Source organism: Malus sylvestris, chromosome 15 (assembly GCF_916048215.2).
Source record: "Malus sylvestris chromosome 15, drMalSylv7.2, whole genome shotgun sequence".
Taxonomy (NCBI): Eukaryota; Viridiplantae; Streptophyta; class Magnoliopsida; order Rosales; family Rosaceae; genus Malus; species Malus sylvestris.
Window position 1 is genome coordinate 2,913,196 of NC_062274.1, and position 27,276 is coordinate 2,940,471.

Consider the following 27,276-nt stretch of genomic DNA (forward strand, 5'->3'; position numbering starts at 1 on the left):
GAATTTTTTTTTTTTTTTAAAGAACTATTGAGAGTAGGACCATTGATTTTTTTAATAATATGGATTATGGAAAAACAAATAAAGTAAAAGCCAATCAAAATTGGTCGGGCATTCCTAATTCTAACAACTGGATGGTGAATAATGATTCAAGAAAACAAAAGGCTCAGAAGAGTCGGGTCGCCTCTAAATTCTCCACGTGAGGTACCGTATGTCACATTGGATTTTATCAACCAAAGGCAAGGAAAACATGGTTACAACTTACAATACAAGAGTAAGAAAATGGAAAAAAATGGTGGACGCAAAGTATTATTTATTCTTTATAAGTAGAAATTTTATGTCGATAATAAAAACAAAGAAGGTGACATGAGATTCGGAAATTAGAGCCCACAATTGCTTTCAGCGGTGGGAAGTGGAGAGCCAAGTAAAAATCGGCCGAATGGGTCCTAATTGCTTTCATATGGGTATAAGCTACTACCAAACTAGGCTTAATTACTTCACCAAGCTACGCTAAGGCATGCCACACCCACAAGTTTTTAGGCCTCCCCTCCCTTGAAGGAGAAAAACCGAGAATCTTGTTCGGGTGATTACAACAGTTTTCACACTAGATGAGCTCAATGTTGAATCAAATAGAACCAATATTCACAGGGTGTTATGTTTTTGTGATAGGTATCACACGAATGAAAGAAATAAAACAGCTGAGGTTATACTCTAATTATACCCAAGTTTGCGTCTAATTTCGTAATGTCGAGATATACTCTCATGTAACTGATTCAACATCGTCATTGGACATGTGCTACACTTAAGGAATGCATGATATGCATCTATTGAACGGATGAGGACAATAGGTCTATGTCTTGGTTCTAAAAGAAACCCTCATTGTCTTATTCTTGCGGATGAGATGTATTTTTACTTTTGAAGTCGTAAAAAAAATAAATCGCAAGGACATGAACTGATTCATTTCTCATGGAATAGTCTTGTCACAGTCGCACTGCCAAACAAGTTCGGTACAATGTACTATCATAAATAATGTCACTTTCCCGTAATTTATATGAAACAGGTTCACCGATATTGTAGAGTCTCAATCCAATAATACAATATCAAATGTAATTTTTTGTCCACTTATTGTTGCATTATTCGACTGAAAGACACCAAATAACGGAGAATCTATTCCATACAAATTGGTCTCCATTTCCACATTGCAAGAGTCGTTACCTTTTGTGACGAGATTAACGTCCCCATACCCCACTACCAGAATCTCTACAGCCAAATAAAAGTAAAATAGTAAATCCTAAATTTTCAGTACTAATCCCGAGAAACCCCAAAAACATGTGGAAAGTGAAAAATCAGTCGCATTGTAATTTGTTGTTACGATTTCAATTTTATTATCTACACGTTAATCCCCATGAAAAAAGGGATTAACTTTTTACCAAAGGGATTAACCCACCAAGTGAAAATTACAATTAACAACAAATAATAATTAAAGGTTTTTTCTTAACAAAAAAGAAAAAGAAACGATTAAAGGTTACCGCCGTTTAATATTCTCAATCGTCGTCGTCATCGTCGCCGGACTTGTGATGATTCACCTTAGACGCAAAACTCAATCCCCGCGCTACGACCGTCGTCTGCGGCGCCTCCACGACCGTTGCCGACGACATCTCCATCTCGCATACCCGAACCGCGCCGACTAACTTCTCAGGCAGCTCATCCTCCGCCTGCGCCTCCACCACAAACCCCATGTCGATCGTCACGCTCGTCACGTACCTCAATGCAAGTCGCAGAATCGCTTTCGCGATCCCGGAACTCGCGATATCGACGTCAATCTCGAGGTAGTTGGGTCCTCTGTGGTAATTACACGTCAGCGCCTTCCCCAGCAAGCACGCACTGTAATTCCCTACCGTCTTCTCGACGATCCACGGCCCTTTCACGATCCGGTTCACGATCTTGAACCGCTGGTTCCGGAACGCGTCGTCGCCGTTGACGAACCGGTAGAGAAGCGAGCGGGCAGGAATAGGATCCTCCGTGGCGAAATAGAAAACGGCGCTGTGCTGGTCCTTGCCGGGAATCTGGAGATTCACGGCGAAAATGAAGCTCTTCAGGGACCTCCCTTGCGACTGTGCCTTCCGAAGCGCGTTGGCCACGCGATTATCGGGGCGAGCGAGTACGTTCTCGAGTTTCGTGCTGGATCTGAGCCAGTCAGTGCCGCACGGCTGCAGTAGGTAGTCGCCGGCGGGGCCTTTTTGTTTTTTCGACAAGTAGTTCTTGGCGCGGAGCGAGAATAGGTCCCCGGGAGGTGACGCCCAGCCGTTGGTTCCGGTGGTGAGGTCCACGTGGCGCAAGGATCCGCCGTGGACGGACTCGGAGATCCAGTGGGCGGTGGAGGTTGTAGAATCCTCCGATCTGGAGCATTTTCCGGCGTGTTCAGCGACGGAGCTCCGGTGCTTTTGTTTCGTCGGACACATGGTGGCGATGGTGCTTCTCTACTCGTCTCTCTGTTATTTTGGTTTCTCACTATGACTCTCTTCTCCTTCGAAGTGAGCGCCTCATTTGTGGAGGCTACCGCGGTGTATAATAGTTGGGGAAAACGAAGTACCCTTTGTCTTGGACAAAACTACGAGAGTGCCATCGTTTCTGATACAACGAATTTTGTATTATTTATTTCCTATTTGATTATTGATCCCATTTGGGAGTCCGGGACAGATGATTTACACGCCGCTCGTATCTGCTTTTTGTCCCATTTTTTTCTTTTCTTTTTTCGGAAAGCAAAATTATTGGTCGCACTTAAAATATTAGTTCGTTTGGAATGATTTTTAAAATATTTGAGAGCATTTTTTGTGAATTTTTTTTAATAAATCTTTAGTAAAAATGAAAATAAATCTTAGAAAAACACTAAAGTATTTCTTACAAAAAATACATAACTGGTGTTTCTTGCTGTAAGTACCTTAAGGCTTAAACACTTTTAGAACTCATAAACATTTTTTCTAAAAACATTTTCAATTATTTTAAAAGTACTTACAAATGATCTATATTAAAAACACTTAATATATCTATGTTATTTATTAAAATTCGTATAAAATATAATAAGTATAGAATTATTTTTATTTTGCACATATGGAGCAGTGCGTTCACCTCTTTGCTCTCAAATTCTCTTTCTGCAAATTAGAATACCTTTTTATTTATACGACCTATTAATTGATAACTCTTTGCCAATCAAAATTCAATAAAAATACTATTATACCTTTTATCTATAATTGAAAAACAAAATTAAACGCCATAAATTAATTTACACAAACCGATTTTAATATTTTTTCTCTCTTCCAGTTGTTTTTTTTTTCTTTTTAATTCTTTTACATTTAAATTGAGCATGCTTAAACGTTCCTTTGACTCGTGGAAAGAAAGACACTCACACATATACACTCTCTTTGACGCATGCCTTGGATTAAATAAATCCCAATGTAGCAAATCAAAGAATTAGAATATTAATTCATTGAATAAAAGCAAACGAAATTGCGTGCACCAATAAACTCACATGTGTGCTTGGATTAAATAATGTCCATGCCACACGAGAATAATTATATAATACAAAGAGAGGGGGAAAAAATATGATACAATAATTATCGGATCCAATATGATCCAATTTATTTTTATAATTAAATAAATTACCATAACGCAGATTTGAACTTGAATACAGTTTAGAATAAAATAATTTCTTCAAATGTTTGAAAACTAAATTGAAACTTAATTTGAAAATGCATGCTTGCAATTTGTTGATGGAAATCTCCACACCACGTTTTCTCCTATTTTGTTTAAATTTACTACGACAAGCAAAGATCTGTCGTATGGAGCAAAAAAAATGAAAACTCATGCTTCACACATGAACCAACCAAGCTAGATTAACATCATTCTATATATATATATATATATATATATATTCTTTATAAAATCATTCTATATATTCAGTTTCTGATATTTGATTTCGTTATCCGACACATAAATTCATGGAAGGGCGGAACTAACAATTTTCACAAGAGTACTAATTTCCATTCTACTATGTACATATGTAATTTTTTTTTTAGAAAACTTCATTTTAATCCTTAAAAAAGATGAGTTTTAGATTATAACCATATGTAAGATTAAAATCCAATTTTAGTCCTAGCACATTTAATCATATCATTTATTAGTTGTATTTTGATGTTTTATTTTATCTTTTTATTTTTATTTTAATGTATTAATTACATTTAAATTTATTTTTTATTTCATTCATCATAATATATTTTAATGTCTACATTTAGGCAACTAAATTTTTTATAATATATATTCCGATAACAATTTTGTATGTTCTTCATTTAGGTACATTAATACAATTGAATATTTTGGTATATCTATCGGTACAAACATGTATAATTACATTGATTCAATATAATGCATTTCGTTACGTACACTTTGATACACACATTTGAGTATTGACTTTTAGGTACATTAATTAAATTATTATTTCGGTAAATACATTTAGGTACATACATTTTGGTATTGATATTTAGGTACATACATTTTCGGTATTGACATTTAGGTTCGTACATTTTGGTACATACATTTCGGTATTGACATTTAGGTACATTAATTCAATATAATACATTTCAGTACATACATTTAGGTTCATTATAATATATTTCGGTACAATCATGTAGGTACAAATATTTTGGTACAAAAAAGTCAATTTTATATATTTTGGCACAATTATTTCTATACACTTATGTAGTATCTATATATTTTTGTATCACAATTTTTTTTTAATATTTTCTCATTTACGTTCGTTTCTAATTAAAAAAAATTAAATATGTGCATATTAATAAAATTAAAATTTAATATGGAGAGATTAAATAAAAATACACATTAAATAGAAAAATTGAATGTAAATTTTGATAAAAGTACACTCAAAGGATTAAATTGAATATTTAATCTAGCATCAGGTTTTTTATTAAATTTTAATTTTTTGCAAGGACTAATGTTCAAAAACCCTTTTTTTTTTTCACTAACGATAACGTTAGTGGGTTTAAATTTTGAATGTCAGAAAAGAGAGAATTGATTGAGATCAAACCTTTACCAAGGCGCATATGCATTATTATTTTTCGTCACTATAGTAATTCGCCATTTGCATATGCGACTTTTTGACTAGATGGCTCTTTACCAATTTCTAGTTCTCGTTATCCAATTCTGTCAAAATTTATAATTATCGTTACGTAGAATTCAATTCCATTACATTATATGTTAATTCCAACAACTAAATTATTCCTAAATTATCATATACTTGAGTATAGTCAAGATTAATATTTAATTCCAATTTCTCTCTTGTTTATTATTAGGAAGATAAATTCTCCATTGTTTTCAAATCCTTGACAAACTTTTCATCTGTCATAATATCTACTTTTTTTTAAACAAAATAATATCTAGTTTTCTTACGAGTAAAGCAAGAATAAGAAGCATGATATGTAATTTCCTGAGCACAAGAGAGTGTTTCCGGAAGTGAAAATAGGAAAATGAAAAGAAAGAAGGGGTCCCTAGTGACAAAGTGCTTGACTTGACCAATATGACCATCAAGAAACCGACACGTGTTTTTTTTCTTTTGTAAAGGGCATTCGCTTCAAGAATTTCGTTTTCGATAGCCCCATTTTTTATGCCACTTTTTTTTTTTTTTTTTTTTTTTTTTTTTTTTTTTTTGGTAAAGGCTTTTCTTCAACACTTTCAATATGACGTCACAGCTGGAAGCCATGAAAAATATTGGAAATTGGAATATGTCATAATCAAGTTTAGTTAGTGCGGCACTACAGGATTACTCGGTGTAATGGTATAACTTTCGGATGTTCGGAGATTATGGAGCGATGACGTTATTTTATCCTGCTGTTTAATATTTTCAAGAATTGTCTTGGAGTTTGGTTTTGAATGAGAATTTCTAATTGGATTGCTCTTTATAGGAGAGTTGCTTCATTTTCATTTTGGTGTGTTACATCTTTGTTGGATCTATGTTGAATGATGAAACTGTTTGGTTTGTTGAATCTACTACACTGGGTGTGACAGTGATTAAGTGATGTGATTAGATCCGATGGGCAGGATACTTTGTGTCTTAATATATTATTTGAGATTTGTTTTGTTTTCACATGATCTTTCTGTAATACGAGATTTAGTAGCTTCATTTATCTCGTAATCTTGCAGTTTCTGATGAGTTCAGATGAGTGCTTAATGTCTACTTATTTCTTCGAGATTCGTAATGTTAATTGTTATATTTTTAGATCTAGTTTGTAAGAACCCTTTTGAGACTGAGTTCTTCATGACTATTTGTAATGCTCTTAAAATAAATAAATAAATACATAAAAAACCTCACAAATAAAATATATTTGATGGGGAAATTAAAATATAAAACACTAACAAAATAGGTGTTTCCACATATTTATTTTTATTTCTCATACACTCATCTCAAATTTTAATCATCATATCAATTGAATTGAAAAATCAAATAACATAAATTAACATAAAAAACTTGTTAAAATTAAAATAGGTGTGTGTGTTTCGCATCACCTATCAAAATATCGTTTAAAAAAAAATCAAATTAGTTGGAGAATCGCATATTGGCTTGGTGGCTCGGATTTGAGACGTGGCACGTAGAAGCTACTTGTGCTGAGGGTTCCCACCAGCTGACATCAATGTTGATATTGTTTGTGGTAACCTGTTGATGTGATGTTGGGAATTTTTTGAACGGTTTGCAAAATTCCATATTTCAAATGTTTTAACTGTTAAACATTTGTTTAAAATATAAAAAATTAAAATATAACAATTAAAATGCTCAAATTACTTGGGAGGACCTAAGCATTTGTGTGTGATATGCTGGTGAACCATCGTACAACTGAAAATGCTCACATTTGGGCAACATAGTTGGTTATGATGTTTCATTAGTCTTTTTTGTTTTTTTATCTAAGTTCGAATTTCCTGATAAAGTAATTTAGTATATGGTTTTACCAAAAAAAGTAAATTAAATCACATACTAAAATACATGTGAACATAGGCCGGAGAAATTCAAATGTTATAAATGCAACACGATAACGAAAAAGAACCATATCTACATAAAGCGAAAAAATCAGTATGAATCTCGAATATCATGACACAAGAATCAGCCAGACAACAGCGAGAAAGGAATTCTGATGACGTGCTACGCAAGCTCCAAAATCAACATAATGAGGCCCCATTATTTACTTAATTTAAAAACAAGAGTTAGTTACACTATTGTACAGAAGATGCAAATTCGACACTTAGTTGTCAAATTTGAAGAATTATTGTTCTAATTTCCGAAAAGAGATCTTCTCCGGATCTATACATTCGAAACTCAGGAATTACATCATTCGGATCTTTAAAATTTGATCATACAGTTAAAAACTATTATAGTTTTTAAATTTTTTTGCTAACTTTTCTATTTTTAACTGTTGGATTAAATTTTAAAGGTCTGAAACATTTGATCCTGAGCTCAAATGTAAAGATCCGGAGAGGATCTCTTCTCCGAATTTCCGTCGTTATTGCTCGATGACTTTGCAACATGCTATTGCTGCCTGTGTTTTTGTCTCTTTCAGCCTTCACTGTATATGGCATGCCGATAGGTGGAGTCCTTTGTAGACAGGTTATAATTGCTAACTTCAACCAACTGTTTTTATACTTATTTTAATATTCAATAAATCGGAATATGATAACAACGAAAACGAAATATGAAAAATTCAAAGAGGGTCCAAGAAAAAAGTCCATAGACTAGACTACAACGATTGAGATATTATAAACTACTCTAATCTGTGCGAACGAGTTTTGAACTTGAGTGCAAGACGACAAGCACATTGCCTGGCCAAGCTGACTAACCCACATATACAATGAGATAGGACATGACTTTGTTTCAAAGAAATAAAAACGATTATTGAGCCTCCTACATTAAGTTTTGGCTAAATTCATACTAGTTCAGTGAGTATCTCCATCTTAAATAAGGAAGATGATTTTTACACTCTTTTTCACTTCCGCACACCCCTCCTTTTTCTAGTCCTTGGATGGAACAAACCGAAGGAGAATCAAAGACCATAATTAAAAAGGGTGTGTAAAAGGTGAAAAATGGTGTGCAGAAATCCAAACATGACCAAAAAGAAAAGAAAACACTTCCTATAGTGTTTTAGGGGAAGAATATACAAATCGCAAGTTTTAGGCCCAGTAATATTTAATACATGACAAGATATAATTCTGCAGCATTTCACGTGAGGTTTTCTATGTAAGATAACATCTAAACATTCACGTTCAGTACTCATCTGCATTTTCTCACTAGTTTAGATACTCAAATTGTTCCATGCTATATGGTTTCAAATCGCAAAAGTAGAAGAAAAGCAGGAAGGTAAAACTCAACAAATAGATAACAGCTGCTCATCCTAACATGATACAAAAGCTTTTTGGCATGTCTAAAGATTGGTAATGACATTTTCGGTAACTGCACACGGAAATAGATCATCTTCAGATATTTCCCTCCAAATGTCAGAGATTAAGTGATCCGAACTTTTAAAATTTGATCCAACGATAAAAAATTGCAAATTGCCGGACTTGTGTTCTTTTGTAACTAGGTAAGTCGAACGATAACAACATTGTTCCTCGGATTACTCAGGAACCAAATGAAACATATATAAAGCTAAAAGCTTGATGGGGGAAATAGCATCTAAATCAAACAGATTGTTCATCACTCTCGTAGATTTTCTCCGAACCGGAAAAGAAGCTGGTTGTAAAATATGCTGAACTCGTACTTGCACTTATAAAAAACTGAGCAATTAATCAATGTCCCAGAAATCCACAATGTATCAGTACACAGATAACTAGCTGCAATCACTTGCTATTAATCAAACTTAATTAGCACTAATCCACAAGAAATCAACAGATTAGGGTTTTTAATTTATTAAATTTCATAAATAAACCTGTTGCTCCTCATTGTACTTTTATCCTCCGGGGCTGCCTCTCCTTCTCAGTAGCTAATCTGTACATCCAATACACCTATCACGATGAAAGATCAGATTTTAGACAGTAATTAAAGCGAAAAATCAAGAACATGAAGGAAATTAGAGAGTACCAGAGCGAGGACGTGAGCTACTATTAGGAGAACCACCACGAACGGCACCGATTCGAGGAACCATGGCCGCAGAGACGCCGGCTGCGGATTCGCCATTAGATGGAAACAAGGAGGTTTTAGAGAGAGATAGATGAGAGAGAGAGATGGAGAGATGGAGAGATGGAGAGATGAAGCACTGCAATCAGAGAGGGTTTACGAGCTCGATGGTTTTACTGAAGTTACCGAAATAAATAGGAAGGCCAGACTCTCACAGGCAAATGGGGACGGAGCAGGCTCCGGGTCGGGTTGACCCGATTAATTTCACTTCTAAACGTGGCAGCTTTCTCTCTCTCCAAGCAATCTCTCTCTCTCACTGGATCAATACTACAAGGATGTGCTATCCACACATCCCATTTTACTTCTCATATACCTTGTTGATTTTTGTCTTTTCATCTTCTTCAATTCATCCGATCCGACAGCTGAAAATTAAAAAGGTGTGTAAGATCTATCTCTCTCCAAGCAATCTCTCTCTCTCTCACTGGATCAATACTACAAGGGATGTGCTATCCACACACCCCTCTTTACTTCTCACACACCTTGTTGATTTTTGTCCTTTCATCTTCTTCAATTCATCTGATCTGACGATCGAAAATTAAAAAAGTGTGTAAGAAGTAAAAAGGTGTTGATTTTTGTCCTTTCATCTTCTTCCATTAATCCGATCTGACGATCGAAAATTAAAAAAGTCTGACGATCGAAAATTAAAAAAGTGTGTAAGAAGTAAAAAGGGATATGACCCTACTACAAACACTTGCGGTGCAATTTGTATATCTACAAAATCCGTGATGGGTTCCTGAGCTTTGCTCCGCCGTATTTTTCCGCCGATGAGGAATGTCTTTGCCGCCCTTAAGCGCCACCGCCACGTCACTCTGCTCTCCCAAAGTAAAGTACCGCTCTCAACTTTCTGCTTTGGCTCGCATGATCACTCCGTTTTCCTGCGTCTAGATTTTACTAATTATCTGCTTGGTTGCTGAGAAACTGCGGGAAGAAAATCGCCTTCGCCATCGCTCAATTGCTATATTTCCTAATTTCTTGATTTGTTAGTTGATTATATTGATGAATTTACACACTTGGATTAAATAATTGCCTCGTTAAATTGATTAGGGTAGTTAAACTCACGGATTATGTTACGAGTACAATTTATTGGATTTTTCGTGCAGCTCTACACCATGAGAGAAAATGCACTCCATTGGGATGCCATAAATATGTTGAAATTAGATGGAGACAAGAAAATTGGTTTCCATGTTGTTTGTACCATACTTGACCAATCCCGAAACTACCGAGCACCGGCCAACGCTATACTGTCAAGGACCCAGAAGAGTTCCCCTCCGACCAGGAGGCCAATCACTACTCGACACGTGTCAAGATTAGAAGCCAATCAGAGCGCAGCACGTGTCAACATCAAGAACCAATCATAACATGACACATGTCAATGTGACAAAGCTACAAGTTTTTCTATAAATAGGGGTCATTCCCCCACAATATGGCCTAATGCCATTTTGTGTTAAATCATTCACAAGAACTCACTAAATTGAGAGCTTGATCCTTTGTACTTGTGTAAGCCCTTCACTACTAATAAGAACTCCTCTACTCCGTGGACGTAGCCAATCTGGGTGAACCACGTACATCCTGTGTTTGCTTCTCTGTCTCTATTCATTTACGTACTTATCTTCACTAGTGACTGAAGCAACCAAGCAACCAAGCGAAGGTCACAAAACCTGACACTTTCTGTTGTACCAAAGTCTTCGCTGATTTTGTGCATCAACATTTGGCGCCGTCTGTGGGAAACGACACTTATTCCTACTCTCTTCAGCTGTGTCAAGCTGGTTTCTATCATTCGTACACTTTCTTTTGACCAGGCATCCCTCTCCAACATGGGAAGCGAAGGAAGCCACAGCACACAGAATGACACCCCCCTTGCACATAGTGCGAAACAACGAAAGAAGGAAGGAAAACGAGTTCTTCTTCAAGCTAAAGTCGATGAGTTGGAAGCTCAGAACAACAAGATAGCAATGAGGAATGAGGTCCTCCAGGAGCAATATGAGAAGCTCTTCGAGACACTCCACGAAGCTAGGCAAGCTCAGACACGCGAGCTTGTTGCCCCCGTGGAAGTCAACCATCAACTGGGTGCCCTCCAACATGGAGGGTCACATGCATTCGACATAGATATCCCTGATAGGGAACAGATTACCCCTCGACTTGATAATCAACATGAGGCTTCTCTTAACCCAGTTGCTTCGACCCGAACCATGAGAAGTGGAGGGAGACACCTCTTTGCTGAAGGGGCAGAAGGATCGAAAGCCGTCTTTCGCGATTGTCGGGATTTCCTGAAGCAACGTCGAGAGAATTCCATCCATATAAGCTCAAAGATCAATGACCCAAGGATTTCTGAGAGACTCGGTCCCCTGCCACGGCCCGAGCCGGCCACCAATTTGGGGAAGGGGCAACAAGTCCTAGAGAGACATGAGGGTACAGGGGACTCAGAGGTGTTCCGACAGACATACCCTGGAAGCCAGTACAACGAGTCCAGGGAAAAATCACATGCCCTTGATCAAACCTTCCTAATTCCAATAGGAGATGGAGATTTACGAAAGAAAGCTCCAGTGGCACATAACTCCGCTCAGGACCCCCTTGTCCTACAACTTATTGAGGAAGTAAACAAGTTGAAGGCTGAACGTCAGGCTGAAATACCTGACTGGAACCAACCCAGGCCTGGCCCTCTTACAAGGAGGATCCTCAACACCCCCCTTCAAGCAAAGACAAAGCAAAAGCTTGGCTTGCAACTTTATACTGGAAAAGAGGACCCGATTGAGCACCTTAACCTCTTTGAGTCCACCATGGCATACCGGATGCACACCGACGAAGAGCGATGTCTTCTCTTCCCCTCCACCCTCTCTGGCGGAGCTCTAAATTGGTATTGTCGTCTTACACCTGAAACGGTAGACTCATTTGAGGAATTGAGGAAACTATTTGTTTCCCAACACATTTTCCAAACCGATCGCTTGCACTCTGCAGATGACCTGTACACTATCCGCCAGAAGCCAGACGAGTCATTACGTATGTATGCTGGCCGCTTCAGCCATGAATACTCCCGGTGTGCCGAGGCAGACGACAAGACTGCCCTCAAAGCCTTCACGGCAGGCCTACGTGATTGTTTCTTTAAATACATGATCAATGCCAATACTTGGAAGACTTACTCTGAGGTGATGGCGCAGGCTTATAACCATGCCTCCGCCGAGGCAAAGACATATCAGGAGAAACCCCCTACAACCATCCTTTATCAACAAGTGGGAGGTGGAAGCCAGACTCACCTAAATGAGAAGACCTCGACTTTCCAAACAGCAGTGGCACCTCCCCATGCCTTGCATAATGCTTCACCGAATCAACAGACATATCAATTTCAAGGCAAGAGGAAGGATTTCCATCCTCACCACTCTCCTTTCAGTAAAAAGAGTAAGGGACACTATCCCGATAACCAAGGGTATCGCCACAATAACGCTCGCCCCCAGGCAGTCAATGCAGTGGGTCAAACCCGCGTCAAGATACCCCCTACCCCAAGGTATGAGACATACACGCCCTTGAATGCCACATGCGCGGCCATTTACCCCAGCATAGCTCACCTGATACCAAAGCCAAAGCCGAGGCACCCAGATTACACGCCCCCGAATAACGCGGGCATGTTTTGTTGCTACCATGAGCATAACGGCCATGATAGCGAGAAATGTATCATCCTCCGTGATCGTATTGAAGCTTTGGCACGAGAAGGAAAAATTGATCAATTCCTCCTTCACCCTCAAAGGGATAACCGTAACCAACGCCAGGTGAATGTCATATATTCCATAAGCGGCGGCACACCCATATCTGAATCTTCCAATAGGGCCATGAAAAACAGTGAACGAATTCTGAGGCCTGGTCACCAAGTGTTTCACGTGGAAGACATCAGGGGAGGGAAGTATCAAAAGCCTAACTGGGATCCGATATGTTTCTACCCTGAGGAAGAAAGAGGCATCATCTACCCTCATAACGACCCATTGATCGTGGAGGCTCACATAGCCAACTTTGATGTTCGACGAATCCTCGTAGACACAGGGGCTTCGGTCAATATCATGTTTGCCGAAGCTTTCAGGACACTCAGTGTAGCTGAACACTTGCTCGATCGCTCGATTTCTCCTCTGATAAGCTTCTCCGGTGATATCGTGCAACCCTTAGGGAGCATACATTTACCCTTTACTATTGGTACAGGCCCTTACACGGCTACCATTACCACTAACTTCCTAGTGGTTGACTGCCCAACGGCATACAATGTCATATTTGGGCGCACAGGCATCAATGATCTCAAGGCTATGGTATCCACGCATATGCTGTTGATGAAATTTCCAACCCCCCATGGCAACGGCTACATCAGAGGAGATCAGCTTAGTGCACGATCATGTTACAACACTTCAGTTAAGCAACAACACTTGCCCGGACCCAAGGAAACCCTGTCTGTACATGACCAAGTCACAAAGACCAGCCTAGATGAAGCGAACTTGGATCTTCCTGATAGCAACAATCAACCCGATGATCCTCGAGATGACTCTTTCACCCAGCAAGCCCAACCTGCTGAAGAGTTGGAGAAGGTACCTATCTCAAGAGATTATCCAGATCGCATGGTGAAGATTGGCACCACATTGTCACCACCCCTTCGGTTAGCATTGATATCTTTTTTGAAAGAGAACACTGAAGTCTTCGCCTGGTCATACGAGGACATGCCAGGCATCTCTCCCGATGTCATCTGTCATCGTTTGAGTATTGACCCCAAGATCAAGCCGGTGAGACAGAAGCGAAGATCTTATGATGCTGAACGATACGAGGCAATGAAAGCAGAAGTTGAAAAACTCAAAGGCATAGGCTTTGTCCGCGAAGTCAATTACCCGACATGGGTAGCAAATGTGGTCCTTGTTAAGAAAAATTCGACCAAAGAAAGTCTTTTGCTTCAAAAGGTCTTGTGGAGAATGTGTGTTGACTACACCGACCTAAACAAAGGGTGTCCGAAAGATAGCTTCCCTCTTCCTCTTATTGACAGACTTATAGACTCTACGGCCGGGTGTGAACTCCTGAGCTTCATGGATGCTTACTCAGGATACAACCAAATCCTCATGAACCCTTCGGATCAAGAACACACAGCCTTCACTACCGACAGAGGACTATACTGCTATAAAGTCATGCCTTTCGGCCTAAAGAATGCAGGAGCGACTTATCAGAGACTAGTCAACTCAATGTTCGCCGAGCAGATTGGGAAGAGCATGGAAGTTTACGTTGATGATATGTTAGTCAAGAGCAAACATGCTGACCAACACATCACCAACCTATCTGAAACTTTCACTATTTTGAAGAGGTATCGAATGAGGTTAAACCCCAACAAATGTGCCTTCGGCATAGGCTCTGGCAAATTCTTAGGTTTCATGATTAGCCAACGAGGCATTGAAGCTAATCCCGAGAAGATCAAAGCAATCCTCGACATGAAGGAACCGGTAACTTCAAAGGACATCCAGAGCCTTACTGGCAAGGTGGCAGCCTTAACCAGGTTCATTTCTAAGGCCACAGACAAATGTGCTCCCTTTTTTAAAGCACTTAAGGGAAGTAGGAAGTACATTACATGGACTGATGAATGTGCCGAGGCATTCAAAAACCTCAAGGAGTACATGAGTAAAGCCCCTCTACTCTCCAAGCCCGAGGTAGGAGACATTCTCATTATCTACCTATCGGTATCAGCTTCAGCCGTAAGTTCCGTTCTCATTCGAAAGGATGGGAATATTGAGCGACCTGTCTACTACGCTAGCAAAGCCTTACAAGATGCGGAGACACGGTACTCTAACAATGAGAAATTGGCTCTGGCATTGGTCATGTCTGCTCGAAAACTCCGCCCTTACTTCCAAGCGCACTCCATCATCGTGCTTACCAATTATCCTCTTCGACAGATACTCCAACGTCCTGACACTTCAGGGCGAATGATCAAATGGGCAATAGCGTTGGGTGAGTTTGACATCTCCTACCAACCAAAGCCAGCTGAGAAGGGCCAAGCAGTAGCAGATTTCATCGCCGACTTCACATATCCTGTTGACATTGCTTCTACACTTGAAGCAGTAGCTTCATTACCATCGGAAGCTCAGAAAGTAGAATCAACGACCTCAGCATGGAGTCTGTATGTTGATGGCTCATCCAACCAACAGGGCTGTGGAGCGGGACTAGTCTTGACTACGCCCGACAAAGTAGCAATGGAGTATGCTCTTCGTTTCAAATTCAAGGCATCAAACAATGAGGCCGAGTATGAAGCCCTTCTAGCAGGATTACGTTTGGCCAAACACCTCGGGGTTAAACAAATTGATATTTTCAGTGACTCCCAATTAGTGGTCAACCAGGTTACCAACAACTTTGATGCTAAGGACAGCTCCATGGCAGCATATCTTGCGCAAACACAACTTTTGCTCAAGCACTTCCACTACCAGATCACCCAAGTTCCTCGAGCGGCAAACAGTCATGCAGACGCCCTGGCTCGCCTCGCCTCGGCTGTGGAAGACAAGATTGGAAGAAAAATTCATGTCGAACTGTTGGCAACACCAAGCACAATGGCCGCAGAAGTATGCAACTTACAACAGGGGGATAGTTGGATCACCCCGATCTATAATTTCCTTGCTCATGGCACCCTCCCAAATGATAAAGTCCAGGCTAAGCAAATTCGATACAAGTCTACCCGCTACCTGATCATCAATGATCAACTCTATAAGCGAGGTTTTAGCCTGCCATACTTAAGGTGTCTTACGCCTGCCGAGGCGGAAATCGTCCTTCGGGAAATACATGAGGGAGTCTGTGGAGATCATGCTGGATCTCGGTCCCTAGCACACAAGACTTTTCGCCAAGGATATTACTGGCCAACACTCCACCAGGATGCCATCAAAGTATCCCGCTCATGTGACAAATGTCAACGATATGCGGCTATTCCTCATTCCCCTCCAGAGCCTCTTACTCCTATGATCAGCCCTTGGCCCTTCGCCCAGTGGGGACTTGATTTGATCGGCCCAATGCCGGCAGGGAAGGGCAAAGTCTGTTACGCAGTCGTTGCAGTGGACTACTTCACAAAGTGGGCCGAAGTAGAACCCTTGGCAACCATTACTGAGGCAAAGATAGAAGACTTCGTGTGGAAGAACATCCTTTGTAGATTCGGCATTCCCAATGCGATAGTCACTGACAATGGGCGACAGTTTGACAACAAGAAGTTCAGGTTGTTCTGCTCTAAGTTCAACATCAACTTATGCTTTGCCTCTCCAGCTCATCCCCAGTCTAATGGACAAGTTGAGGCCATCAACAAAATAATCAAGCGCACTTTGAAAACCAGCTTGGACAAAGCTAAAGGCTGTTGGCCAGAATTTGTACCCCAAGTTCTTTGGTCATATCGCACTTCATATCGGACTTCAACAGGAGAAACTCCATTCTCACTTGCCTTTGGCACAGAGGCGGTTGTCCCTGTTGAGCTCGAGCAAGCAACATTCCGAGTCCAGAACTACATTCAAAGTGAAAATGACAAACAACTCACCCTCAACTTGGATTTAGTCGAAGAACACAGAAACCAAGCTCACTTGAGGAATGTCGCCTACAAGCAGCGCATCTCCAACTATTATGACTCTAGGGTCAAGCCTCGTTCTTTCAAAATAGGAGACTGGGTCTTAAAGAAAAGATTACTCTGCGACAGAGTCCCGAGTGAAGGCACACTTAGTCCAAACTGGGATGGACCGTATGAAGTCATTGGCATCAGTCGCCCTGGCTCTTACACACTTAGAAGCTCTGATGGCAAGACCCTTGGCCATCCATGGAACGCTGATCACTTGAAGTACTACTACAAATAGACTCACGATGTACAAGTGTTGAGCTATAGCCGTTCGGCATCCTATGTAATGAAGGCCATTTGGCAATGAATTCAATAAAGAGGTAATTTAGCCAACTCAGCCCTCACTCTTTTACATTCATAGCAAGCGATGCCGGAACCCTTCTCAATCAGAAAGCAATCTGTCTTCCACAGTCACTACAAAACAAGCAAATGAAGACCGTGTCAAGCGCCAAAAAAAAAAAAAAAAAAAAAAAAAACAACTTCATCCAAAAAGCTTCACCCGAAAAGCTTCACCTCCAAAGCTTCACCCACAAAGCTTCACCTAAAAAGCTTCACCCAAAAAGCTTCACCATCAAAGCTTCACCTAAAAAGCTTCACCCAAAAAGCTTCACCTAAAAAGCTTCACCCAAAAAGCTTCACCATCAAAGCTTCACCTAAAAAAGCTTCACCCAAAAAGCTTCACCCGAAAAGCTTCACCTAAAAAGCTTCACCCAAAAAGCTTCACCCAAAAAGCTTCACCTAAAAAGCTTCACCCACAAAGCTTCACCTAAAAAGCTTCACCCAACAAGCTTCACCCGAAAAGCTTCACCTCCAAAGCTTCACCCACAAAGCTTCAACACAAAACCTTGCTCCAAATAAACAAATTTTGTTCACAAAACCCAAGATGCCCTTGAACTTGTACAAAAACACTTGGGTAAACATAAACATTTTTTGTTTTACACCCACAAGGGCCCAAAATTTTCCTTCTTATTTATTCACTTATATATGTTCCCAAACATATTATAATAGATCCAATAACAAGCCAAAGTCCCAAATTTCATAATGGACAAAAGTACAAGCAATTCATCAATAATGAAGGTGCTACAAAAATTGGAATCTGCCCCAAAATAGAAATCCAACCCAAGAGACTTTTTCTCTCTCTCCCTCTTCCGCCTCCTTTCATCTATCAAATTTCTGCAACCTCTGCTCTTCTCCAATGGAGCTGAATTTTGGACACCCTATAGTTCTTGAGCATATGAACAACTTTCAAGAAGGAACCATTTCTGTTTGAGCGACGGAAATTAAAGTGTTGAAGCTCCAAACATGATAGTCGGCTTCTTGCAGATTTCGAAGCTGTTGTGATGTTTCGAAGATCTGGAAATATTTAACCGTTAGTTCATCCTGAATTTTTGATATGTTATGAAAGAGTCTATGAGGAACAACTTCAATGAAGAAAGCATACCGATCTGAACAAGAGAAAATGGAGTTTCGAAGCTCACAACAAATCTGACGGGTTGACAGACAAATAATAACCAGTCATTCATCATACCTGAATTTCTTGAGTTATACAGCTCCGAGGGATCTCAAATTTGGATATGTTGTAGTTCACAAGCTGAGGAACAACTTCAATGAAGAAAGCATACCGATCTGAACAAGAGAAAATGGAGTTTCGAAGCTCACAACAAATCTGACGGGTTGACAGAAAAATAATAACCAGTCATTCATCATACCTGAGTTTCTTGAGTTATACAGCTCCGAGGGATCTCAAATTTGGATATGTTGTAGTTCACAAGCTGAGGAACAACTTCAATGAAGAAAGCATACCGATCTGAACAAGAGAAAATGGAGTTTCGAAGCTCACAACAAATCTGACGGGTTGACAGAAAAATAATAACCAGTCATTCATCATACCTGAGTTTCTTGAGTTATACAGCTCCGAGGGATCTCAAATTTGGATATGTTGTAGTTCACAAGCTGAGGAACAACTTCAATGAAGAAAGCATGCTGATATGAGCAAGAGAAAATAGAGTTTCAAAGCTCACAACAAATCTGACGGGTTGACAGACAAATGATAAACAGTCACTCATCATACCTGGATTTCTGGAGTTGTACTGCTCCGATGGCTCTCCAATTTGGATATGTTGTAGTTAAGGAATTAACGAACAACTTTCATGAAGACAACTTTGTGATTCGACCTACAGATGATGGTGTTATGTTGAAAAACAATTCCGGTTGTTAGGGGAAATGAAAAACAATTCCACCAAAGAAACATCATTATGATGTTTCATCATTATGGTGTTTTCATCATTATGATGCTTTCATCATTGTGATGCTTCCATCATTGTGATGCTTCCATTATGATGTTAATGCACCAACGGTTACACCTTCTGCAATTCCACTTATTCGGGCCTAGCAACTTTCATAAACAAAATCTATGAAGAAAAAGTCCGGGGCTACCACTTAGAAAACAAAAGAATGAAGTTTTGGTACTTACGACATGGACTATTAGCAAGACACCTCATTCGTCAACTCCCTCGACTAGAGACTTGGGGGACTCCCACCATATGCTACTACGCCTTGGTACTCAAAAGTTCGTGACTACTCAGTGACTTGGATTTTTCAAGTCTCCAACCGAGAAGTTTTCCTCACTCGGGAAATTAAGGGAACACTACCTCAAACTACATGCTTCACTCACAAAGCTTCAACAATACAGGTTTCAACAAAAGCAAAAATTCAAAGAACTTTATGAAGAAGGCTTTGGTGTATTTAACACAATATGTTGAAATGAAGCAAAGCTTATTTATTAATATTTTCGATAAGCCACAAATATGTACATATACATGAGTCAAAATAAACAAACAAAAGGGAGCATTCACAAAGGTTGCTTAGGGGAAGTCTCAGCAGTCGGTAGAGCCCCAGAAAGAGAAAGCACCGGAGGGTGGTTATCCGGAGCCTCAGTACTTGACAAAACCCCAGAAGGAGGAGGCATTGGAGGTTCATCATTTGAAGCTTCATTACCAGGTACAGCCCCAGAGGACGAAGGCAATAAATGCCTTTGGAACAAACCCACAAACCGCTGATGATCAAGTAAAACCTTACCATCAGATTCCTTCATCTGGTCAAGTTTCCTCTTCATGTTTGTAGCATAGTCATGGGCGAGCCGGTGCAACTGCTTATTCTCATGCTTGAGCCCTCTAATCTCCTGTTTGAGACTCATCACTTCAGCAGCTAATGATTCAACTTGGCGGGTTCTAGCAAATAGGCGTTGGGCCATATTAGACACAGAACCTGCACACTGAACACTAAGAGCCAGAGAGTCCTTAACAGCCAACTCATCAGACCGTTTGGAAAGTAGTCTGTTATCTTTGGGAGTGAGAAGGTTCCTGGCCACCACTGCAGCGGTCATATCATTCTTCATCACAGAATCCCCAACGGTAAGAGGACCAGTAGGGGATATGAAGGATGGGCGCCATATGTTGTCTGGAGAAGGCGTGGCTGTCTCTTCTCCAAGGTTCAAGTCAAAACGACGGTCGGAGGGTCCAGACATTTTCAAATGTGTTGAAGAAGGAAGAGGTCAGACAAATCAAGATCTTAGAAGTGCAAGAAATGAGCTTCTACTGGTAGAGATTCAAGTGTGCTGTGGAACTTAATGCCAGCCTCTATAAAAATCTGCACTCGACGGAGCTTCAGAAATCGAAGAGGCGTTTGCTTTCTCAAAAGCTGGGCTGCTCAGAGACCACGAGGGCTGATCTCAGAAATCGAAGAGGCGAATGCTTTCTCAAAAGCTGGGCTGCTCAGAGACCACGAGGGCCGATCTCAGAAATCGAAGAAGCACCTGCTTTTTCAGCCTCGTCAGCACCTGTCACATGCACACTCAGCTTTGCGGAAATTACGGGCAATCTGTCGAAGATTTCTGGTGAAGTAGAAAGCACGTGAATCTTACTGTTCAATCACCGCTCTCCATATGCACCATCAACTCCTCGGGTACCACATATAACTTTGTCAAAGATCTCTGACAAAGTTTAGGCACGAGAATTTCGAAGTTCCAGCTACCCTACTATTACCCATAAGGGTAAAGGAACAGCACCACTGCTTGACAACTGGAAAGTCCCTATGTGTGTCGACCTCCGGGTTTTGCGGCAAGACAGGTTGGCAAGAACGTCCAACCTTTACTCACATTCGAGAAAAGACTCCCAACATAATTACTTTCTAAAAAACCGGAGTAGCACCGCTTTCCGAATCTCGAGAGTCAGATCCTCGACGGGATTGCTTGTTCGAAAACCGAAGAGGCACAACTCTCAGAACTTCGAGAGCCAGATTTCCTTAGATAAAGCTTGTCTGTAATCTTCACACGTAATATCAGCTTTCCAGATACCACATACCACTTTTTCAAAGTACTCTGACAAAATTAAAACACGTGAAGCTGGCAGCTCCCACTACATTGCTGTGACCAAGAAGGGTAAAGGAATAGCATTACTACTTGTTATTGGGAAATCCCTATATACATTGACCTCCCTCCTCAACGGACAGGCAAACCTGCAAAAATGCTCAACCCTTTCTCGCATTCGAAAAGGCACCCTCAACATAACCTCTCGAAATACTCAGCTTTATTTCCCCCCGATAATACCTCAGCAAATAAGCCACACCAAGAACAAGAGTATCTCATATCATCAGGGTCGAAAGCAAGAGTATCCCATATCATGCTTTCTCCCTGTCTTTGTCTTTGTCCTTGTCCACACCTGCAGGACAAGGAGAAAGAGAGCAGTCAGTCGGAACCTGAAATCAAACCTCCAATTTGGAACTGACTGCCTGGAGCCTTTGCCTGGTCGCTTACTTAGCATTGCTCTCGAGTACTCATCCTCAACTGCTGTCAAGGTCACGAATTCCACCGGCAAATACCTCATGACAGTTGATCAGATATTGGCTCTTTACACTGAAGCTGCCAAGCGTGGATGAGTCACTATGAAGGAATGTTCTGAAGGACCATTTAAATGCAAAGGTTGCACACCACTTCTGCCATGCAAAAGATTGAAGCAGAAGGTTCAACGGTGAGCTGAAACAGATCACTACAGCACGACACCTTTCCATACCACATTCATTATTCCGTCAACAGCAAAAGTATCCCATATCATCAAGGTCGAACGTACTCTAGATTTGATGGACTTGTTTTGACCCTCAAATTTTTGAGTCGGCCTTATACTCTGAAGGGCACCAGAAAACCCTCCAGCACAGTTCAAGAATAAGCCTGTGGAAAGTTACTTCTTCAAAAGCAAAAGTATCTCATATCATCTCTTATCCATTTGCTTCTCCTTATCCTGGCAGTTGAATGAGAGACAAGGAGAATGAGAACAATCAACCGGAAGCCGAAGTCAAACCTCTGATCCTGGGTTGCTTACTTGGAAGTTTGACTGCTTACCTTGTCTGTCACCTCTTTCGGCAGATCTCCTAACTCGGCGACTTGGGGGACTCCTACTATAGGGTTTGTATCACACTTGACTAAGCCCGAAACTACAACTAAGCTTCAAGTGAAATTGATACATTACCTTGTGCGTCAACATCAGCTAAATACACCATTCCCGGATGGAGGAAAAGTACTTCCAGAGAAGGGCAGATGAAGATCAGACCACACTTCGGTACTTAGAAGTTTCGTGATTACTCAAGGGATTGGATCTTGCAAGTCCCCAACCGAGGAGTTTCCCTCACTCGGGAACTTAGGGGAGCACTGTTTGTACCATACTTGACCAATCCCGAAACTACCGAGCACCGGCCAACGCTATACTGTCAAGGACCCAGAAGAGTTCCCCTCCGACCAGGAGGCCAATCACTACTCGACACGTGTCAAGATTAGAAGCCAATCAGAGCGCAGCACGTGTCAACATCAAGAACCAATCATAACATGACACATGTCAATGTGACAAAGCTACAAGTTTTTCTATAAATAGGGGTCATTCCCCCACAATATGGCCTAATGCCATTTTGTGTTAAATCATTCACAAGAACTCACTAAATTGAGAGCTTGATCCTTTGTACTTGTGTAAGCCCTTCACTACTAATAAGAACTCCTCTACTCCGTGGACGTAGCCAATCTGGGTGAACCACGTACATCCTGTGTTTGCTTCTCTGTCTCTATTCATTTACGTACTTATCCTCACTAGTGACTGAAGCAACCAAGCAACCAAGCGAAGGTCACAAAACCTGACACTTTCTGTTGTACCAAAGTCTTCGCTGATTTTGTGCATCAACACATGTCAATTGTTACAGCAACATTCGTAAGTTTACGAAATGCTTCATCTTCAAGGCACTTGTTTTGTGTTCTTGTTTGAATTTCAAAATGCTTCGTGTTATTCGGTTTTTGCAGCATTTCCACCAGCGTGCATGGTGAAATGCCATCTGCAGAGTATGCAAAGTTGAGGAAGGAATCACTAGAAAGTGAATTCGGGCATGCTCTCGATGCAGGCTCCAAAAGTATTTCTATTGTCTACTGCTTTGGTCCGTTTTTAGCTTTGTATAGAGCTGCAATCATTTCATTTCATGTGGTGAAGCTCACAGTCTGGCAATTCTTTGTCCATGACATAAGGAATTGCGCCGTCAAGGTAATCGACTAAATATGTTTGATTTATTTTATGGTGTTGCATATGCTTTTGCTTAACTCCGCCTGTGTAAGTTTATCTTACATTGCCGGTCCCAAGTCCGGGTAAAGGAGGAGGGGGAGGGAGTCAGGTAGTCAACAGCCGGCACTCCTCGGTTACGTCGAATCCTTATGCATATGCTTTTGCTTCTGCATTGATTTAGTGATGCTGTGACCGTATAGTTAGATTTACGTAAATTCTCCTTTTATGATCCTAAGGTTAGAGAAATGTCTGAGATAATTAATGTGATCTTGCAGTTTCGTGAAACTCTTATCTGCTTGGGACCTTTCTACATCAAGGTAAGCGACTTTCTTTGCTATGCAATTTTCAAGACACCTTTTCTTTCCCCAGTTGAGAGGTTAACATCGAATGAATGTAATCTTATGTCATTCTATTTCTTTTTAATTGCGCAATGCAAGATGTACCTAGTTTATCCAATTATGTTTGAATTCACAGCTCGGGCAGGCTTTGAGCACCAGGCCAGACATACTAGCAACTATATACTGCCAAGAACTTGTTAAGTTACAGGTTAATAGCTTCTTTCTCACACAGGCACATATGATAATGGGTTATGTGATTGAATGTTGTAGCTCTCTTTACTTATCCATTATTATCCAATCCTTTCCTAACAGGATCAAATACCTCCATTTCCAACGTGTATTGCAATTAAATCTATTGAATCTCAGCTGGGTGCCCCCATTTCAAAACTTTTTGCTGACATCAGCACAGAGCCTGTTGCAGCAGCATCCCTAGGGCAGGTCTATAAAGGTTAGAGAGCTCCTTTTTAATGTCATGCTTTTTTCTTAGCGGAAAAAACAAAAATCCTTTGATTTAGTGGCGTCTCCCATCAATGTTCAGCAAAAGAAGTACATGCTTGCGGGAAACCACTCAGGAAATGTTTATTTTGTTTATTTTGTTGCTTCAAGTTTTGCAGCTCACTTGCACTCTGGGGAGCTGGTAGCAGCTAAAGTACAAAGGCCGGGTATGTCACTTGCATTGACCCTTGATGCCTTGTTATTCAATATGATTGGGGAACAATTAAAGCGTTTTGCCAAGGCCCGCAAAGATCTACTAGTGGCAGTGAATGAGATGGTGCGTTGTGGATTTCATCCCATGTAGAATGCATTTTATCATTTCTCTATCTCCATTTTGTAGAGTAAATTAAAATTTTGAATCTTCTCTAATGCCTAAACATAGATCTGTGTCTAATTTTCAAGCTGGGTGATTGTCATAAAAGTAGAAATTTTCACTTGTAACACTATCTTCTATAGTGGGCTTAGTTTACCCCCCTCTGTTAACTTTTCTTTTAGTTTACCATCATGTTATTTTTTACGATGTTGCTAATGTACACGATATTTGGTATTTTATGAATGAACAGGTGAGGCATATGTTTGATGAAATTGATTACATCCGAGAGGCAAAGAATGCTGACCGTTTTGCCTCTCTCTATGGTTCAGACCCAAGTAAGTTTTTTTGCATTTTTAATGAGTGCAATGTATTCAATAGATTATTACTCTAGGCCTATAGCAAAACTGCGAAAATCTTAGCCGCCCTTGTAGATGCTTCTCCTAATGCCATCCAAACTCCTTAGAAAGTCACATATTAGACACGTGAACTTTTAACTATTTTGGAACCAACTTTTAGTCTTCTATTCCATGGTAATACCATAACATGAAACAAAATGAATTTCACTTATAAGTTAAGGAATATGACAAATGGTAATTAGAGGGTTGGTCCAATGGCTTATTGGGCCAGCTTGGGCCTACAAGTTGTCTTATGTACTAGTACTGCACGTAATTTGGCTGTGTTGTTGTAGGATCTCATCCTTTTTGTCTTTCCTTATAGGGATTATACTGCTCTTTGAGACAATTGCTTGAGGTGGGATTTTTCCATGCTGACCCACATCCGGGTAACCTTGTCGCCACATCCGAGTACTCCAAATCCATTGAGAAGTAAATCATTTGACATGCATTCAGTTGTTGCCGCCACTGAAGATCTTTTCCACTTCATTCTCTCTAAGAAGGGGGAGAGGGTGCGTGTATTCCTTGTTCGGGATATAATTGCTGCAGCAGATGCTTTTCTTGACGATGAAGTTGTTGGTCGCATGTTCAATGAGAAGCCTGAGTCCAGAGTCTCACTTGAGTCAGAGGTTGGTACATAAATTGTATTTCTACTCCGCCATAGCAGACGAAAAAATAATAAGCAAGTGAGTTGAAAACATGCAACATTATCTTGTCTAGTGAGATTGCTTATCCAATGTACTTTTGTTTCTGCAGGAACACGCGATGGTCATGAGGGTTGTAAATGGGTTTCGGTATCTCCGTCTAGCAATAAAGTTGGCCCCAGAGGTGTGGACGGAAATGCTTATATGCATGGCAGTTATGCCCGACGTCCATAAGTTTACATTAGATTTCGTTTCATCGCTATTCATTCATTTTAAGGGCAAAATTCCAGAAACTACTTTTGTTTGTATATCTAGACTTGTGCACAAGATGGAACAAACCCGCAGCTCTTCGGAGTTTTGAAATGAGTAGTCTTACTCAAGTTTCGTCGCAAGCTTGTGTAAGTTTATCTTGTATTGCCGGTCCCAAGTCCGGATAAAGGAGGAGGGGGAGGGCGTCAGGTAGTCGACAACCGGTACTTCTAGGTTACGTCGAATTCTTATGAAAATGATCTAACGGAGGACATGACACAATACTGAGCGCAATGACATTCTAGGATTCATATAGCCGACTCCACTTAGTAAGAAAAGGCTTTGTTGTTGTTGTCGTCGTTACAGTTCCGAAATTTATATACTATGAGGAGTACTTCACACATAAAATGAAAGACGAAATAGTTACCAAGCAGAAACTTTTGTCGCGAAAGTGAATATTTTGCTTTAAACATTAGTTTTTGAGCAGTAACTTTGAAACCACTTTCCTCTCTTTGCTTCTTGTCTATGCGATCTTTTTTGACCCTCCAGAACCAGGACCAGCGCTCTTTCAAGTTTCCACGATCTCGACGGACCGTGGTGGCACGCCGGGCCACCGGCCGTAGCCTCAGTTTCATGCCCTTATCACAACACAAGGGAAGAAGGAGAACCAGAAAAAGATTACAAGATTTTACAGCTTTCGTTTATTGAGATTTGACAATGACCTGTCCTTCGTCAATACAAATTTTTTTTATGAATGATGTGAGCGGAACGTGAATTTATCGTTTTCTTTGACAGACACTTTACATTTGCGACGAGGATCTTTCCAGAGACAGTCGGCCACGCGCGTGTGGGCAACTCCTCGTAACAGTGATTGTGCGACTTTTAACTGTTGATACAATTGATCGACTTTGACCCGTTAATACATGTTGATCCGCCGTTGCTTTTAGCATAATAGAGAACAACGTTATAAGTAGTTTGAATGTTTCGTGTACTGGAAAGTTCTTAATACGCTCAATAGGTGAGATTTTTTAGTAGTATGTGAAGTTGTATACTTATACCATTACATAGTAGGGCTCGTTTTGAAATGTTTTTAAAATGGTTAAAAGTGTTATATGTGAAGATATTTTTTGAACCAATTTTTAATAAAAATACAAGTAAATCATAAAAAAAACACTTAAAGTATTTCCTGCAAGAAGCAAGAAGCATTTAAGTACTTTTAAAATCCAAAAACATATACTAAATACGCTTTTAAGTAATTTTAAATGCTTTTTTAAACGAGTCCATAAAATTTTCGTTTTTAGAGGTGAACTTAATGTTTGAGCTCGTTGGAACTCAATCATGCTAATGTGATGTAGCATCGTATTTTTGTCCTCGTTCATTTGGGTTTTTTCGGATTTAGTTGGAAAGGGATCTTCCAACCTTTTTAATACACGTTTAATTAGTAACA

The 27,276-nt window shown here is 40.2% G+C and overlaps 1 protein-coding gene, 1 long non-coding RNA gene and 1 pseudogene across 2 annotated transcripts; 1 reads left to right on the top strand and 2 right to left on the bottom strand.

The window, feature by feature from the left end:
• Positions 1-1,347: 1,347 nt before the first annotated feature.
• LOC126605759 (protein ENHANCED DISEASE RESISTANCE 2-like) lies at positions 1,348-2,548 on the bottom strand. Its single transcript, XM_050273195.1, has one exon. It carries the CDS (start codon positions 2,457-2,459, stop codon positions 1,542-1,544), a length of 918 nt encoding a protein of 305 aa, XP_050129152.1. The 5' UTR covers positions 2,460-2,548; the 3' UTR covers positions 1,348-1,541.
• Positions 2,549-8,685: 6,137 nt separating this feature from the next.
• On the top strand, positions 8,686-25,991 carry LOC126606020 (uncharacterized; annotated as a pseudogene).
• LOC126603713 (uncharacterized) lies at positions 17,757-18,917 on the bottom strand. The gene is made up of 2 exons (XR_007616353.1): positions 18,337-18,917; positions 17,757-18,161 (listed from the first exon to the last, which is right to left on the bottom strand). It is a non-coding gene; the product is annotated as an uncharacterized LOC126603713 (long non-coding RNA).
• Positions 25,992-27,276: the final 1,285 nt, after the last annotated feature.